Here is a 16,677-nt window from a genome sequence, read left to right as displayed (position 1 = left end):
TACATGTCATATATGCCAAATGGTAGGTAAGCCACAGGCAATAAGAAAACCAGCACCTTTGTTGCCAATTCCCACATCCGAAGAACCTTTCATGCGGGTTATAATTGATTGTGTAGGTCCCCTCCTGGGAACTAAAAGTGGGAACCAGTACCTGTTAACCAAAATGGATATCTTCAGATTTCCAGAGGCAATTCCATTACGGAGTATGAAGGCAAAAAGTGGTAGAGGAGTTAATAGCTTTCTTCACGCGGTATGGGCTACTCAGTGGTTCAGTCAGACCAAGGGTCAAATTTTACTGATTGGCTGTTAAAGGAAGTCTTGGATAGCTTGGGTATACAGCACTTAAAATCAAGTACGTATCATCCTGAATCCTGGATGAGCCCCCAAGCTGTTATGACATGGGGTAGACCCTCCAAATTTAAACCAGGCACACAGTAAAACTCGCCTTTTGCCATAATCTGTAAAATTTCAAGAGGCAAAGAACTATCCCAAATACCATTATTTAAAGAAAAAATTTTAACAATTTAAGTCCAAAAGAGAACATTTCAACTGTTTATAACTCCTTTCTCTTAAATCTATTTCTATCCCCCTCCCCCACTCTGCAATACTGGTCTGATAAATTCCCCCTTAAATTTATGGCAAAATCAGTTTCAGACCCAGTTATTGTCTTTGGATGTCGAACTTCCTCTGTAGATTTCCCTAGGTCAGCTTCAGTGTTCTGCACAAATTTCTTATGGACCGGTACCTTTTCAGAGTTATTCTGGCAGCTGTTACATTGGTGCTTGGCAGCTCTTTGCTGTTCTCCCCCTAACTATTCAAAATGTCCGACTTTTATACCCTAAGACATTGGATTTGATGTCATCTAAAACAGTAAAAACCAAATTCGATTGGACTTTGGTATCTGGGACATTATTTAAACTGGCCAAATTTGAATTTGTGTTGTACCATGGCAATGCAGCTCCAGCTATTTGTCAACCAAATGTTATGCTTTTAAATCTTTCAGCACCAGCCAGAAATTTCAGGTCCTTTTAAAGGTGCAATACACAACTGCAACTTCATAATAATACCATGTGACCTCGTTCATATTCAGCATGAATAGCATGAGCACGTTTGCGTTAACTATATATCTTGTTGATAAAATAGACATGCAGCAATTTTAGTCATGTTTGTTTGAAATAGGTGCATTGAAGGGGAAATTAAATAAGTACATGATCGATAAAGAAATGGAAGAATGTGTTCATTGGATGAGATAACATAAGGTAGAAGGCATTGCATGTCATATGTCAACATCAACATAGACCTGTTGGAGAGAAGTGACTTTTCCACATACATTAAAATTCTGTAATAGGTACTTCCTCGATTGTTCAGCAAAGGAATGTCCACCCATTAACAAGCATCTTCAACAGGGCAGGTAGGGCATATGGAAAACTGTGTCCCAGGTGAGTTCTGTAATTAGACCATGGCTGTGAATAGTATATCTGAGTGAGTAAACATGCTTGACAATTTCTCTGTAGAGTTGTTAGATATGAAATCAAGAAGCTGCATGAAGAAACACTTTTTCTGATTAATTCACCCCAGAATTCAAAGCTTTTTGTGAAAGCAGTTGTATTACTTGATACTAGATGTTTACGTAAATGTGATATAATTTTACCTTGTGGGTCAACTACTTTGTTAATTTCTAATGAGCAGCAATGATGCGGACCATCTGCTGCTACTTCCATCTCAGTTTTTTTCTCCCACTTAAATGAGTTTTTGTCTAATGGTGGCATGACTGTCACACTGCTGTTGAGAAAATTTGTGTGCAGGGTTATCAGGAGAAAACTAGAAATGGCACAAAGCAAATTAATCATTGAGCGGACCAATGCAACATGGGTCACATAGCCTTGTGCTCAATAGAACTGATTTTGAATGTTTTATGATCACAGCCAGTGTTGCTGGCCAAGTAAGATCCAGACTGAAATCTGGCTTACAACATGTTTTGTTTGTCAGTAATCATAGAATCCCTACAGGATAGAAGCAGGCCGTTTGGCCCATTGAGTCCACACCGATCATCCAAAGAGCATCCACTTTCCTACTCTATGCCTGCAACCCTGTATATCCCATGGCTAATTCACCTAGCATGTATATCCCTGGACACTATGGACAATTTAGCGTGACCAATCCAGTTAACCTGCACATCTTCAGACTGAGTAGAAACCCACGCAGATGTGGGGCAAATGTTCATATTCCACACAGTTGCCTGAGGTTAGAATTTAAACCTAGGTCCCTGGTGCTGTGAGGCAGGAATGCTCATCTCTGAACCACTGCTATTCCAATGAGGTGGTCCTTCACTGAAACGCAAGCATGTGATGCTGCAGATTTGTTTTATTGCTCTAAAAGCAAAAGCTTATTTTTGGAAAATAAGTGAAGATAAAATAGAATAAACCAAACTGTGCATACAACACAGTTTGAAAGATTTCGCAACACTAAAGTATAATTCTAACTCCAAAACCGTCTCTTTACACACTCAAACAACAGAGTGCAAGACACATTTTCTATTTCATCTATAGGGTTGACTTAACAGTTGCTTTCAATTCCTACTCCGTTTGCAGAAGACTACTGAACTCAGGTTTTCTTAGCTTCAGAGTCCCTCTTCTGAGTTTCCTCTTCTGATCTGCAACTTGCACTGAGGTAACCTTTTTTTCCTCCTTATTCTAACTACCCCTTTCCCGGAGGAGAAACTGATCCATTCATGTTAACTTCCATCAGGACATGGGTACAACATGGAAACAGACTTTTTGGTTCAACCAGTGCATGCCGATCATGTTCCAAAACTAAACTAGTCCTGCCTCCAAATGTTTCTTCTTCTTGTACTTATTCAAACATCTTTTAAATGTTGTAACTGTGCATGCATCCACCACTTCCTCTGGAACTTTATTCTGCATATGAGCCACACTTGGCCATTGTATCTTTTATATCCTTCTCTTCTCTCCTTTAATATGTCCCCACCCCCTTGTTGAACTCCTTATTGTAGGGGAAAGACACCCTACCATTCACCTTATCTATACCCCTCATTATTTTATCAACCTGTAAGTTCATCTCTCCACCTCCTATCCTCCAGTGAAAAAAGTCCCAGACTATTATGGTGAGAGGGTTGGTAAGTGGATCTGTGCACTGAAACCAAATGTTTTCCATGCTTTGTTTCTCCCCTCCTCACAATATAAACTTGATCCTTTTTCACTGAAAATAAGCTGATGATCCTCTGTGTTTAGTCTGTACAATCAGAAAATGTTTCAAATGCAAATAAATTCCCATTTTCATGCCAGAAGCTCAGTATCTATTTTATACTGGTTTAAGACAATTATGGCTCTGGAAATACTGACAAGTCGATGAATGAACACAAACCAAATCTACGTGCCACTAGTGGAAAATCCAAGCTCTAAAATTAATGATATTAGGCTGAACTTTGAGTTCTATTGTTTAATGATTTGTTTCCTGCCTACAGTACACTCTGCCGTTGGAACTAATAAGCCAGCAAAACCTTACTGAATGGATGGAAATACTCAAAACAGTTGTTGATAGGGATGTTCCTCCTGTAAGTTTTTTTTTCTTTTTTTTAAAATTTAATCTCTTCCCATTCTTTCCAGTATTGATTGCTTAAATATGTGAATTTACATTCTGAAACAAGGAGTGGAGCATGAATAAAGAAGTGTTGCATGTTTCCTCATCCTTAAGGGTGTGGAAAATTGGGAAAATAGCTTTCAAATTTGGAAGTTTCTCAGGACTTCTGTTAAATGACTAGATTAGAAAAGCTTGCATGGTTCAACTTTGAAAGGAAAATAGATAGATGATTTGGCAAGGATACTCAAAAGTCATGAGGGGTTTAGAGAGTAGAGAGTGAAAAACTGTTTCCAGTGATGGAATGTGGTTGCAACCCAAAGGGACCCGATTTAAAGGTGACTGGTAAAGTAACTAACAGAGGCATGAACTTAAATGTTATGTTACAAATTGGTAGGACCTGCCTGAGGTGAAGGCATGTTCAATTGTGGTATTCAGAAAGGTATTAGGTAGCCCTTTGAGAGAAAGTTTGAAAGACTATGGGTAAAAAATAAGACGTCGAGATTAACTGAGTAGTTCTTGCAGAGAGCTGGCATGATGAATAAGATAGCTCATTTTATTCGGTGCTTTAGCTATTGGAAGTTGAATTGGGATGCCATGAGAGATGGTCTAAGTTTTGAAATGCTGCCAAAAAATAAAGCTTTTGCTTTAAAAATATGATAAGTATTTGTTTCCCAGATAAATGGGAAGACTGTTGAATTAAGTTCCTGTGCAACGTTACTATTTCTTGATAAGCTTTTTGACTTAGTATTAAACTGGTAAAATGTTACAATTTTGAATGTAACCTTTTTCTCATCTGTTCCTCTTATAGCAGTTAAACATGTGCATTTTATTTCCAAGCATTCCTAATCTGTATTTGCTGCCGTCCTTTCCTTGAAAGTGATCCAGTGCAAATGAAATAAGATTGTTCTTCATGGTTATAAGATTCTAAAACTTTTTCATAAATCAGTCAAGGCACTGGGTCTTTGCAAAGTAGTGATAGTGATGACCAGAGTGATGTATGCACATCAGACCATTTGCCCGTTTGTTAACTTAAGGTCCTGATGCAGTGCTTTACAGTTCATCTGTGTGCATTCCTTGCAAAATATTTCCAATATATTTCTTTGTCTTTATCTGTAATGGAAGTTATATAAATCATTATGCTGCTGGTAAATGCTACAGTGACGTTTTCATCATTGTATGTGTTTTAAGGAAACTTTGCAAGTTGATGAAGATGATCGACCTGAGCTCCCTTGGTGGAAGTGCAAGAAATGGGCTTTGCACATCTTGGCCAGATTATTTGAAAGGTGATTGCTTTTCACTGTAATGTATAAGTAAATTAATGAACTTTATTTTTCCTCATTTTCTGCTTGTGTTCCTCATAACTGGAGTTTTGTTTCACCGATGTCATTCATGACTATGCTCAATCATCTATACCTTGAGCATTATAGCTGAGATCATTCTAACCTCACGCAGTGTCCATACATAAGCACACTCCGTAGATGTCAATGGTAAAGATCAGGATAGCCTGAGAATTGTGGCTGTTTGGTTACTGATATGAAAGCTGCATTTATGAAACTTGCAAATATGTGACTAAAATTTCAAATGTTTCAGTACACCTCCTGAAAAGTATTTGTATCTTCCAGATATGGAAGTCCAGGTAATGTCTCCAAAGAATACAATGAGTTTGCTGAAGTATTCCTCAAAGGTTATGCTGTCAGTATCCAGCAGGTACAGTATAATTTCTGTGCAATTCCTCTAAGCTATGGCATCAAAGGCGTTTTTGTTAGATAATGAGTGACTATAGTAACATTTTAAAACTGCATTTAACCACTTTTAATTTGTGTAAATCATGTATTTTAGATCTTTGTGTTAGGTATTGTTGTAAGTATGCAAATAGTTTAAGTGCATGAATAACAAAAAGCTAATATTCAAGTTTAGAAGGCAATGGGAATAAGGTTGGATTCGTACTGACATGTGATTGTTAGAAGTCAATCATCTCTGTTCCAGACCATCTCTCTTAACTAGTTCCTTAGGTTAGTGTGCTAGATCCAGCTGTCTTCTGCATCATCAATGGCCTCCCATTGTAAGGTCAGAAGTAAGGATGTTTAACAATGTTCAGCACCATTCGTGACGACCCATACTGAAGCAGTCCATGTTCAAATGCAACAAGATCTGGACAGTACTCATGCTTGGGCTGACAAGTGAGAAGTAACATTCATGCCACACAAATGCCAGATGATGTTTTTTATTGGAGATGGCCAATGTAATCACCCGCCTTTGACATTCAGTGGTGTTACCATCTGAATTCTACCATGACCAACATCAACACTGACCAGAAACTTAACTGGATTTGTGACATAAACAAAGTGGGTACAAGAGCAGGTCAGAGGCTAGGAGTACTGTGGCGTGTAACTCCCTACCTGATTCCCTAAAGCCTGTTTACCATTTACAAAGCACAATTCAGGAGTGGGATGGAATACTCCCCATCTGCATGCATGTCAATCCAACAACACTCAAGCTTGACATTATCCATGGCTAAGTATCCTGTTTGATTGGTGCCATATCCATTACCATCCACCACTCCTCCACTGATGCTTAGTGCATACTGGTACACAATGCTTGGGATCAGGTTGTTTTCGGAATTTGTAATTTTTCGAATTTCGGAATAAGCGATAGTTCAACAGTGAAATTTTAAAAAATCTTACCAAACAGTAGACTCACTGAGTAGCAGGTCCTGAGATGGAATTGAGGCCTGCCAGTGATGAGCCATGTCCCCACATGTCGCATCTGAGTGACATGCATTGAGTGGGTGTGGAGTTAGGTTAACTGTTTGCACACCAAACAACCTTGTTAATGAGATTAAAAACTTCACAAAAAGACCATCGGATTTTAGAGCTTTTCGGATTTCGGAATTTCTGATCAGGGTTGTCTACCTCTGCTACCTACAAGGTGTACTGCAGAAATTCACCAAAGACCCTTTGGTAGCACCTTCCAACCCATGACCGCTTCCATGCAGATGGGCACCAGATATATGGGTGCACTGCCGGCTGCAACTCCCCATCCAGACTTGGAAGCATTTGATGTTCCATCATTGTTGCTGGGCCAGAATTTGAATTCCCTCCCTAAATAGGATTTTTGGGTCTACCTGCAATGATCTGCAGTAGTTCAAGAAGGTAACTTACCACTTTCTCAAGGGCACTAGGAACAGGCAATAAACGCTGCATGTCAGCAATGCCCAGATTCCACAAGTTAATAAATTTTAAGCAATGGAATATTGGCCTTTATTTCAAAAGGAATAAGGTGTGAAAGTGGAGTGGTTTTGCTGAAGTTAGACAAGGCATTGGTTAGACCACAGTTAGAATACCATGAATGGTTTTGGTCCCCTTATCTACCAAAAGGTATACTGGCAATGGATGCAGTCCAGAGAAGATTGATTGACTGTGATGACAGTGTATGGAGGGACTGTCTTATGAGAAAAGGTGGAGTATGTTGAGCTTGTACTGATTAGATTTCAGAATAATGAGCGGTGACGTGATGGAATAATGTGTTTCTTAGGGGGCTTGACAGGGTCGATGTGCAAAGGTTGTTTCCCTTTTCGGGAGAATCTAGAACCACAGAATATCATCTGAGTGAGGGCTTGTCCATTTAAGACTTGATTGGAATGTCTTCTGAGGGTAGTGACACTTTACCACAGAGTGCTGTTGAGGATGGATTATTAACTATATTCAGGGCCAATGATTTTATTTTCTTCAGAGGGAATTATGGTGTAGGGAAAATGCCGGAAATAGTTAATTGAGATTATGGCTGATCTGCCATTGAATGATGGAGCAGACTGGATAGACTGGCCGACCTCTGCTTTCTTGTATCTAAACTAGCCCTTAACACTACATATTGTTACAGGTGCTTTTGAAAGTTTTATATCAATACAAAGAAAAACAATATGTGGCTCCTCGAGTACTGCAGCAAACACTGAACTACATCAATCAGGGGGTTGCTCATGCTGTCACCTGGAAAAATCTAAAACCTCATATCCAGGTAAGGATCCTTGTAATTTCAATTGAATGCTGCATGTTTTGACCAAAAATTCTGAGCAGTGCCTTTATATCAAAAACATTATAACACTTTCAATTAAGTTCATTAAATTTAATAATGCTATCTTTCCAAGAGTTTTAATCATGTTTAAACGGGGTCAAATTTTGTGATTGTATCAGTTGAGACCTAAACTTACGCATGGAGAAAATGAGGATTGCAGATGCTGGAGATTAGAGGGGGTTTGGGACTGGGAGAAGGTGATAGGTCAGAGAGGAGGATGGAGTGGATAGGTGGGAAGGAAGATTGACAGGTGGGACAGGTCATGAGGATGGAGCTGAGCTGGAAGGTTGGAACTGGGGTAAGTGTGAGGATGGGGACGGGAAATGAGGAAAATCGCCTTCACCTGCACCTCCATCCACCTATTGCGCGCTTGGCTACCTTCTCCCCAGCCCCACCCCCTTCCTATTTATCTCCACCCCCCGAGGTTCCCAGCCTCATTCCCGATGAAGGGCTTTTGCCTGAAACATTGATTTTCCTGCTCCTTGGAAGCTGCCTGTCCTGCTGTGCTTTTCAAGCACACTCTAATCTTGACCTAAACTTAAGCTAATTAACCAATGGAGCTACTTTGTCTGTTTCAAATGTTGAAAATGTGCTATTACGTGGACGTTCGTCGTCTGAGGCATCACCAGAATGTTGATATGTCAGGTTTCTAACTGGCAGAAACAACTGAACCAAGGTATGTGCTCGCATTGAGATCATTTGATTGTGTTACACTTTCTCAATTGATATAAAATAATACAGCACAGGAGGTCAGCTAATAAGCTAGAATGAGAAAGTGTTTTCTGTCATTCTCATCACTAGACCACCCCTCCCCAAAACGTGGAAAATTGAAACCCAGTTGTAGTTTCCTTCACTTGGTACGGTCTAAGAAATGCTTAGGTGATAATTGCTGTAACCAGTTAAGCAATCATGAAACTTTTAAAGTTTTAATTCAACTGCTGCTTTATATTAAGGCATTGCCACAAAATACAGGGTGGGTTTTGATTAATCCTGAATTGATTGATATATAATTCATATTTGGAATTGTATAACTAAGAAATACTGCAAAGACCTCTTTGAATCGAACTGGTAAATAATAGTTGGTGAGGGTGGGGAGAATCTCTGTCTCCCAAGTGGCTCAGCTAGTTGTACCACTAGTAGGCTTTTATTCCTACTTCCGGTCTGTTATGTTTACTTGGATGTCAGTAGCCCAAGGCAGCTTGAACAATGGAATATAATCAGAATTTTTTTGAATGCATTGCCACACTAGTGTAAAAATCTTACCTGTACAGTGTTTACAATCTCAAGTGATAAAATGTACTTTGATTAGACCAAACCAGGTGATCAGCTCACTGTCTTGACCTCCAGCTGCTGATCAGGCAACCTTTTGAGCTAGTTAAATGTACTTTGAGAGAAGTTTTCTTCTAATTTTATTTTACGCAGACAAGTTGTACATTCAAACTTTGACACACTCCTATCTCCTATGTTGCTTTCCATTGCCAATTTGATCAATTAACTCAAGAGAACTTGATTTTTTTTGTGAAAAGAGGCTTAATTCTTGGTCTTAGCAGACTTTGACCACAACCGTAGCTTGCTCAGCTGTTGCCACTTTGGTATTCTAATGAACCACATGATGCTCATAGAATAAAAATTTATGATTAATACAGTTTAATTGATCGTTTGTTGTGTCTGTTTTAATCAGGACTGTAGCCTTTCAGAGTTGCTGTGACAAGTCAGTCCACTGCTGTTGAGTTACATCATATAACTAACAGTTCCTTTCAGAAAGTGACAAAAACATGTTTAAAACAGTGACTTTCCTAATCATTTAGGTCGTCATCAGGCTTTTTTCATGTCAACTAAGTTAAATTTTGGTTTAATATGCACATGCTGCTTTTTCTCCTTGCCCTTCTTGACCTGCCTGTAGTCTTTTACATGCCGCCATCTTTCATTACCTCTTTGCCCTCATTTTAGGTGGCTGGCACTGCCCTCACCTGATTCCATTTCTATCTGTTTTAATTTAGCCCGGGAATTGCATGCAATTGCTTCTCTTCCTGCTTTCGTGCTATTATTAAGGGTGGCCTCCGTGGTACTGTCCTTGATTCTCCTTCTAATTCACAGTTGCATGCTGGCCCTTGGCATCATCCAAGGCCACAGCATTAGTTTTAGTTGTATGTTGATAATACGTTGCCACAACCCCTCTTGACGTCACCATTGGCGTGACATCAGACAGATTATCTGACATCTAGTACTGACCTAGCAGAAACATCCTGTAGTTTAAATATTAGGAAGAAGAAAGCCATGATTTTCAGTTCTTGCTCCAAACTCCATTCCCTTGCCAGTTCTGTACCTCTGCTTGGCAATGGTCTGAGATGATCTGGTCATATCTTTGTCACACTGAATGTGAGATGAACTTGCAAACGTATGTTTGTGCCTTTACTAAAACTGACCCTGTTACAGGTCATCTACCACATGAAGCTCTAACTTGTGCTTTGTTAGTGGTAAACTGACTGTTCCAACCCACTGCTGATCTATCAAATTTTGTCCTGCATAAACTTGCAGTTGTATTTTGCCTAATGTCTTGTCTTAATTAGGAGCAGGTACCTTTCCCTATTACCCCAGTGCCCTCTGACATCCTTCTGAGTAAACAGTATCTTGATTTTAAAGTTTTCATGTTTGTTTCCAAACCCCTTCAGCTCCGCATCCCTCAAATGTTTGCACTCGTATAATTCTGGTCTTTTCTGCATTCACCATCCTAATTGGTGTACTATTGATGGGCTGTGATTTCAACTACCTAGCCTTCAAACTCTGGAAATCTGTTCATTTGCCCTCAAGCCTTCTTTTAAGACACTACTTTGTGTCTTTGGGTCAGATGACTAAATTTGACCAATGTCTTCTCATGTAACTTGGTGTCATACTTTGTACAGTGCTCGAGCGAAAACATCTGGGGCAATTCATTTTAAGCACAAATTATTGTCAATGCACAAGGGCAGCGATTCTAAATCAGGAAATTTTCAGGGTTTGGGAATGGGGAATAGGAATGATTCCGTTCACCTTTTTTTGTGCCTCAATAAAGAGGGCGGTTGTTAAGGTTCCTACTCCTAATCTAATGATTACCAAGGGATAATGCATTAAGTGAGAATAATAAGTATGAAAGCTATGGACATACACTTGTGGCTCATGAGAAGATCGGTCATTTGGGTAAGTTAACTAGGGCTGTCGCATTGAAATTGCACACCAACTAGAACGAGATTTTTTAGAAAAAAATGTTGAATGAATGAATTTTGAGTTTGTTAATGAATTATTATCCTAACACATTTGATATATTTGTAGGGCATTATCCAAGATGTTGTTTTCCCCCTGATGTGCTATACAGATGCAGATGAGGAGCTATGGCAGGAGGATCCATATGAGTATATTCGAATGAAATTTGGTAAGATATCATTTTGGCTCATAGGTAAGGGTATTAATTTACAAATGTATTATTTCATTCCTAAAGAGAGAGAGCTGTATTGAAAAATAAATGATATTTTTAAAAATAAAATCTATCCTTCTACTTTGCCACCAAATCCTGTGGTTTAAGTTTAGATAATTCAAGCAAACTGCCTCCTTTTGCATTAATTCCTGGGTATGGTGATTCCACATAGACTGTTGTTATAGTCACATAGCACAGAAACAGACCCTTCAACCTAACCAATCCATGCTGAATATAATCCCAAATTTAAGCTCGTCCCACTTGCCATCTGCTAGTCCGTATCTCTCCAAACCTTTTCTATTCATGTACCTGTGCAAATGTCTTTGAATTGTAATTGTACCCCCTTGAGTGTTTTATCCAAGCAAGCACTGTCCATGTGGGCAGAGACAACAGCTATCAGCAAGCTTCCATCCAACTTCAGCTCAGTGAGGTGAATCTCATCCCACTGGCTGCAACGTCATTTACAGGAATTGTTGGATGTAAATGTTTAGGGTAGGAGGTGGGAACCTGGCAATTTAGCCGTCTGCCAATGCCATAAACCATACTCCTTACCCAGAAATGTGTTCTCATTAGACTTCCATACATTACATGAAACTCTAATTCGTAGTCACTGGTATCAATCAGTAGTAAAAGGATTAGCTGAAGTCCTGATAAATTAACTGTAGAATTTAATTTCCTGACAGTTTGTCACATAAGTTACCTAAAAGTTTATTCTGTTCTTTTTCTTTCATGAATGTGAGCTGAAACTATGTCAGTATTTGTTAACCATCTTTAATTGCCCTTGAAGTGATGGTGAGTAGCTTGTTGGACCATTATAAAGATACATAGGTGCACCCATAAGCTCCTAAGGAAGGAGTTCAATGATTTTCAGCTATTGAAGGAAGAGCATTATAGTTCCAAACCAGGATGATATATTTGTCAATTAACTTTGTGGTGTTCCCATGCATTCACATTCATATGGCTGCCCTTCTAAGTAGTAGAGATTGCAAGTTTGAAAAATGCTGTTGGAAGGGGTTTGAGTTGCTGAAGTGTCTTGTAGATTATAACCACTGATGCCAAACAGGCTGCTGTTGTGGATGATGCAAAGCTTATGTTAGTGAAACACTAAACTGAACAGGCTTTGGGAAGTCAGGATCTGAATTATTTCTAATTTCTAACCTCTTCTACAGCCAGTCCAATTGTGTTTTTCATTGGTAATTCTCAAAATGTTGATCTTGGGAGATTCTCGATATCTGGCACGTGTTCCTTGCCATTTATTAGCGCAAACCTGAATGTTGTCCAAGTCTTGCTACATGTGATTGAGCTGCTTCAAGTATTGTTCATGTTTGGAGATGGATTGCCTAAGTTCTAGTACCTACCCAAAGATATATAATATCAATGAGCAGGTTAATTAGAAAATATCTATCCTGAGGAACTCCTGCACTGAAGCCTTGGGATGAAGGTAATTAGCTTTTTCAAAACCAAAGCCATTTTCCTTTGCTAGATCATGAATCCTTGATTTCTGTTGACTTGATTTTGCTCTGGTCTTTTTGATGCCATATTTGGACAAATGCAGTTTTGATGTCAAGAACAATAGATATCATCTTTCTTCTAGAGTTCAGCTCTTTAGTCTGCATTTTGGTTGAGACTGCAGTGAGCTCCAGCTAAGTGGTCCTGATGGAACCCAAGCTGAGTATCAATAAAGAGATTACTGCTGAATTGAGCAGTTTTTATGGCACTTTCCATCACTTGGCTAATATACGTGGGGAGAGTAATTGGACTGTAACTGGCCAGATTTCTTTTTGTGCTCAGGATGGGGCAGTTTTCCATTTTGTCGGGTAGATTCCTGTATTGTGACTGGACTTGAACAGCTTTGTTAGGGGTATGGTCATACTGGTCTACACATCTTTGATACAAATGGCAGAGTGCTGTCAGACTCCATAGCAATTGCAATATAGAGTATATTCAAGTTGCGTGATTTAACCATGTTGAATTTAATTGTCTGAAAACTGACATCTGTAATGCTGGAAATCTTGGGAGGACACTGAAATCGATCATCTTCTAGGTAGTTTTGGATTGTAGGTGTTGAAAATACTCCTGTCTTTTATGCTGATCTACTGGGCTTCTCCTGTCATTTACAATACCTTGGAGCCACCTTCTCTAGTTACTAGTTTAATTATCAACTACTGTACATGTCTAGATATGGAGGAGCAACGTATTTGTATTTTGAACCTAGCTGATTTTTGAATAAATCTGGAACAGAAAGCTAAAGTATAGAGTGAATATATTACAATCCAGGTTGTATTTCTATCTTCTGGCTGTTAAGATAGCTTGTGGTTTAATTTGAAATCAGAATTAATTTGATTTTGATCAATTTGCAGTTGGGGGCTGGATCATCATTTTTACAATTAATTCCTGGGTTTTATCTATAGATGTGTTTGAAGATTTCATCTCTGCAACAACAGCTGCTCAGACATTATTGTACACAGCCTGCAGTAAAAGAAAAGAAGTGAGTTTTTACTGTGATATTTAGATATTGCTGTTAGCTGGGTTTTTTCCCTGTAGTTTGCACTTATAAATATTCAGACAAAATGCTGTAATTGTTTACTTGCTAATTTAAAATGTGCTCTTTAAAAATCAGTGCTTTAGTCTGCTAGTTTTGTTCTTGGCTGAGGGCTTTTTGTGTATAGCTTTTTAAGTTGTTTCTTAAGCTGGAAACTGTTGGTCAAAGTAGAATCTGAGATCATAATTTGTGTGGCCTGTTTTTCGGAACCCTCGGTCTGCGTGAGCAGGCAGCTTGGAGGGAACATTGTGACCACCAAGTGTTTTGTTGACCTTGCAGGCATTTTGCATGTTCAGTAACAGGCTTTGTGATTGCAAATTGCCCAAATAAAGAATACATAAAACTAAAGTGAATTGTACCCTAATTCTGTTAAATTTCAGAGCAGTAAAAGATGTTCCCTATTCAATTTTTTCTATTTTGGGTTTTATGGTAGCAAATAACAGTTTAATGCTTACTTTCATTCATACTTAACTCAGTTTACTTCAACATGGTGTGGTCATGCCACATGTTTCAGAATATTGCGCAAAGATTAGGTTAATTCTACAGGGAAATCAGTTGAAAATTGATCAATTTAGTGAAGAGCCAACACAGCTGTTGAATTGCCACTTATTATATTCGTCTTTTAGGATAACAAAATCACATGGCATAGGAACAGAAGTAGACCATACAGCCCATTGATTCTGCTCCATCATTCAACAATATCGTGGCCAATCTGATAAATCCTCAATTACATTTGACTTTTTTCCCCCGTAACCTTTGATTCTCTTACCTCATGAAAGATTGTGTCTATTTCTGCCTTGAAAATGTTTAACCCGACCTCTACCACTCGCTGCAGTAAAGATTCAATATCCTCGGAAGAAATCCCCCCCCCTGTCATTTCTGGCTTAAATGTGCTTATTTGTGAGACTATAAGAAATAGAAACAGAATAGGCTGTTTTGGCCCCTTGAACCTTTAAAATCATTCAGTATGATTGCAGCTGATCCAAAATTCCTTGGATTCACTTTCCCTTGACTGGCCACAAATGTATCTATTCCAGTTTTAAATACACACCAGGACTTGCCCCACAGCACGCTCTGGCAAGATTTCCAAATACATTCAACCCTCAGAAGAAATTGTTCCTTAAGTCAGTCATAAGTTGGCACCCTTTCATTTTGAGACTGTGCCCTGTGGTTCTAGACTCTCTCAGCACTTACTTGATCAAGCCCCTTGCGAATACTATATGTTTCAATGAGTTCAACTCTCGTTCTTCTAAAATCAAGTGAGTAGGGTCTCTGCTTGTTTAATCTTTGTTCATAAGACAATTCCTCCATATCCGGGATCATCCTTGAGTCTTCACTAAACTGCCTCCAATGAAAGCTATCTTCCCCTTAAATAATGGGACCAAAACTCTCAATACTCCAGATGTGGTGTCACCAGCCCCTTGTAAAGTTGCAGTAAGGTTTCTCTACTCTTCTGCTCCAACCCTGTTGAAATCAGGAGCAACCATTTCCTTATTCTGAGATCATGCTACTGACCCTAGACTCTAATAAGGGCTAACAACCTCTCTGCATTGACAATATAACATCACTTAAGAATCTTTTACTTTCATTGTCTAATGCAGCATGATCCACCAGGCAATGCTAAGATAAAATTGTATGCTGGGATTCTGTGATTCAGTCCTTGAATTTCTGACCAACTGAAAGTGTTAAGAACTGTTTGTCTATTACATCAGTGCCCTAGCTGCAGGTGTGGAAATGGTTACAAATATATCCAAGCAGAGATTACGAATTCAGCAGCGATCCTTTCCCTTTAAAGCATCTGTTTCAGCCTTGTTCGCATGGGAATAGTATATGCATAATTTGTTTCCTACTTAGCACACTTCTGCCTTTAAAAATAGAACTATTTTTCCCCTTTTCTACTTCATATTTGTTGATATTTTGGACAATAACAAAGGCTTGTGTAATCCTCTCAATGATTCTTTTATTCAGGTGTTGCAGAAAACAATGGGTTTCTGTTACCAACTACTCACAGAACCAACTGTTGATCCACGGAAGAAAGATGGAGCTTTGCATATGATTGGCTCCCTAGCAGAAGTCTTGTTAAAGGTGATTATCTTAGCAGAATGGTTACTCTGAATGCTGAAGTGATAGAATGTGCCCTTCACATCTCTGGATGAAGTAGGTGACAGTCATTTTGCCACGACAGACTTCAGGGTACATTCAGACACCATTCTATTGTATAATGTCCTGTGCTACGACCCACTCAAACACTGATACCACTTCAGTTAACCAGTTCCCTAGTACTCACGCCATAGAACTGTGCCATTATTCACGAGGTAAACCCTCCCTCTTCTCTCATAGGAATGTGTGTTGATATAGTGCCCTTCACATCCAAGCTGTTTTGCTGCTAATAAAGTCTCCATATCCTATTCATGGAGTTCAGTTAGCTGACCTTTTCATTAACACTGGAACATTTTGAACATCAGAAGCGCTACCACTGCCTGAAAAGGTCACTTGAGATTCATGTTCCTGGCAGTTGGACATCCATGAGACGCGAGGCCCAATATGTGTTTGTAGACTTAAATTAATTTGACACAACCACACCATTTTTATATAAAAAAGTACAAAAACTGTATTTATACTTCAACCTATTCATTTTGTATAATTTTGTTCATCGGATTTGCTTTATTTAATGTATCTTCTCTCCCACCCTGAGGTCCAGGTATGATATAGTGGCTCAGTGGTTAGTACTGCTGCCTCACAGCACCAGAGACCCAGGTTCGATTCTAGCCTCTGGTGACTGTCTGTGTGGAATTTGCACGTTCTGTCTATGTGGGTTTCTGCCAGACATTGCAGTTTCCTCCCATAGTTTAAAGATGTGCAGCTTAGGTTGATTGGCCATGCTAAATTGCCTTTAGCATTCAGTGATGTGCAGGTTGTGAATTAGCCACTGTTAATGCAGTGTTATGATATGGGTGGTTTGCTCTTCAGAGGGTCGGTGCATATTGAGTGGGCAGAATGGCCTCTATCTGCA

General features: G+C 39.1%; 1 protein-coding gene across 2 annotated transcripts in view; it reads left to right on the top strand.

Annotated features, from left to right (window-relative positions):
- Window positions 1–16,677, top strand: part of ipo7 (importin 7) — a 61,574-nt gene that overhangs the window by 21,927 nt on the left and 22,970 nt on the right. For both annotated transcript variants that reach the window (XM_072592278.1, XM_072592279.1), the window contains exons 6-12: window positions 3,485–3,574; window positions 4,789–4,883; window positions 5,223–5,307; window positions 7,480–7,614; window positions 10,981–11,080; window positions 13,534–13,610; window positions 15,633–15,749. In XM_072592278.1, the coding sequence (XP_072448379.1) occupies window positions 3,485–3,574; window positions 4,789–4,883; window positions 5,223–5,307; window positions 7,480–7,614; window positions 10,981–11,080; window positions 13,534–13,610; window positions 15,633–15,749 (699 nt within the window). The remainder of the gene's footprint in view (window positions 1–3,484; window positions 3,575–4,788; window positions 4,884–5,222; window positions 5,308–7,479; window positions 7,615–10,980; window positions 11,081–13,533; window positions 13,611–15,632; window positions 15,750–16,677) is intronic.

Source organism: Chiloscyllium punctatum, chromosome 22 (assembly GCF_047496795.1).
Source record: "Chiloscyllium punctatum isolate Juve2018m chromosome 22, sChiPun1.3, whole genome shotgun sequence".
Taxonomy (NCBI): domain Eukaryota; kingdom Metazoa; phylum Chordata; class Chondrichthyes; order Orectolobiformes; family Hemiscylliidae; genus Chiloscyllium; species Chiloscyllium punctatum.
This window is presented reverse-complemented; position numbering and strand designations above follow the sequence as displayed.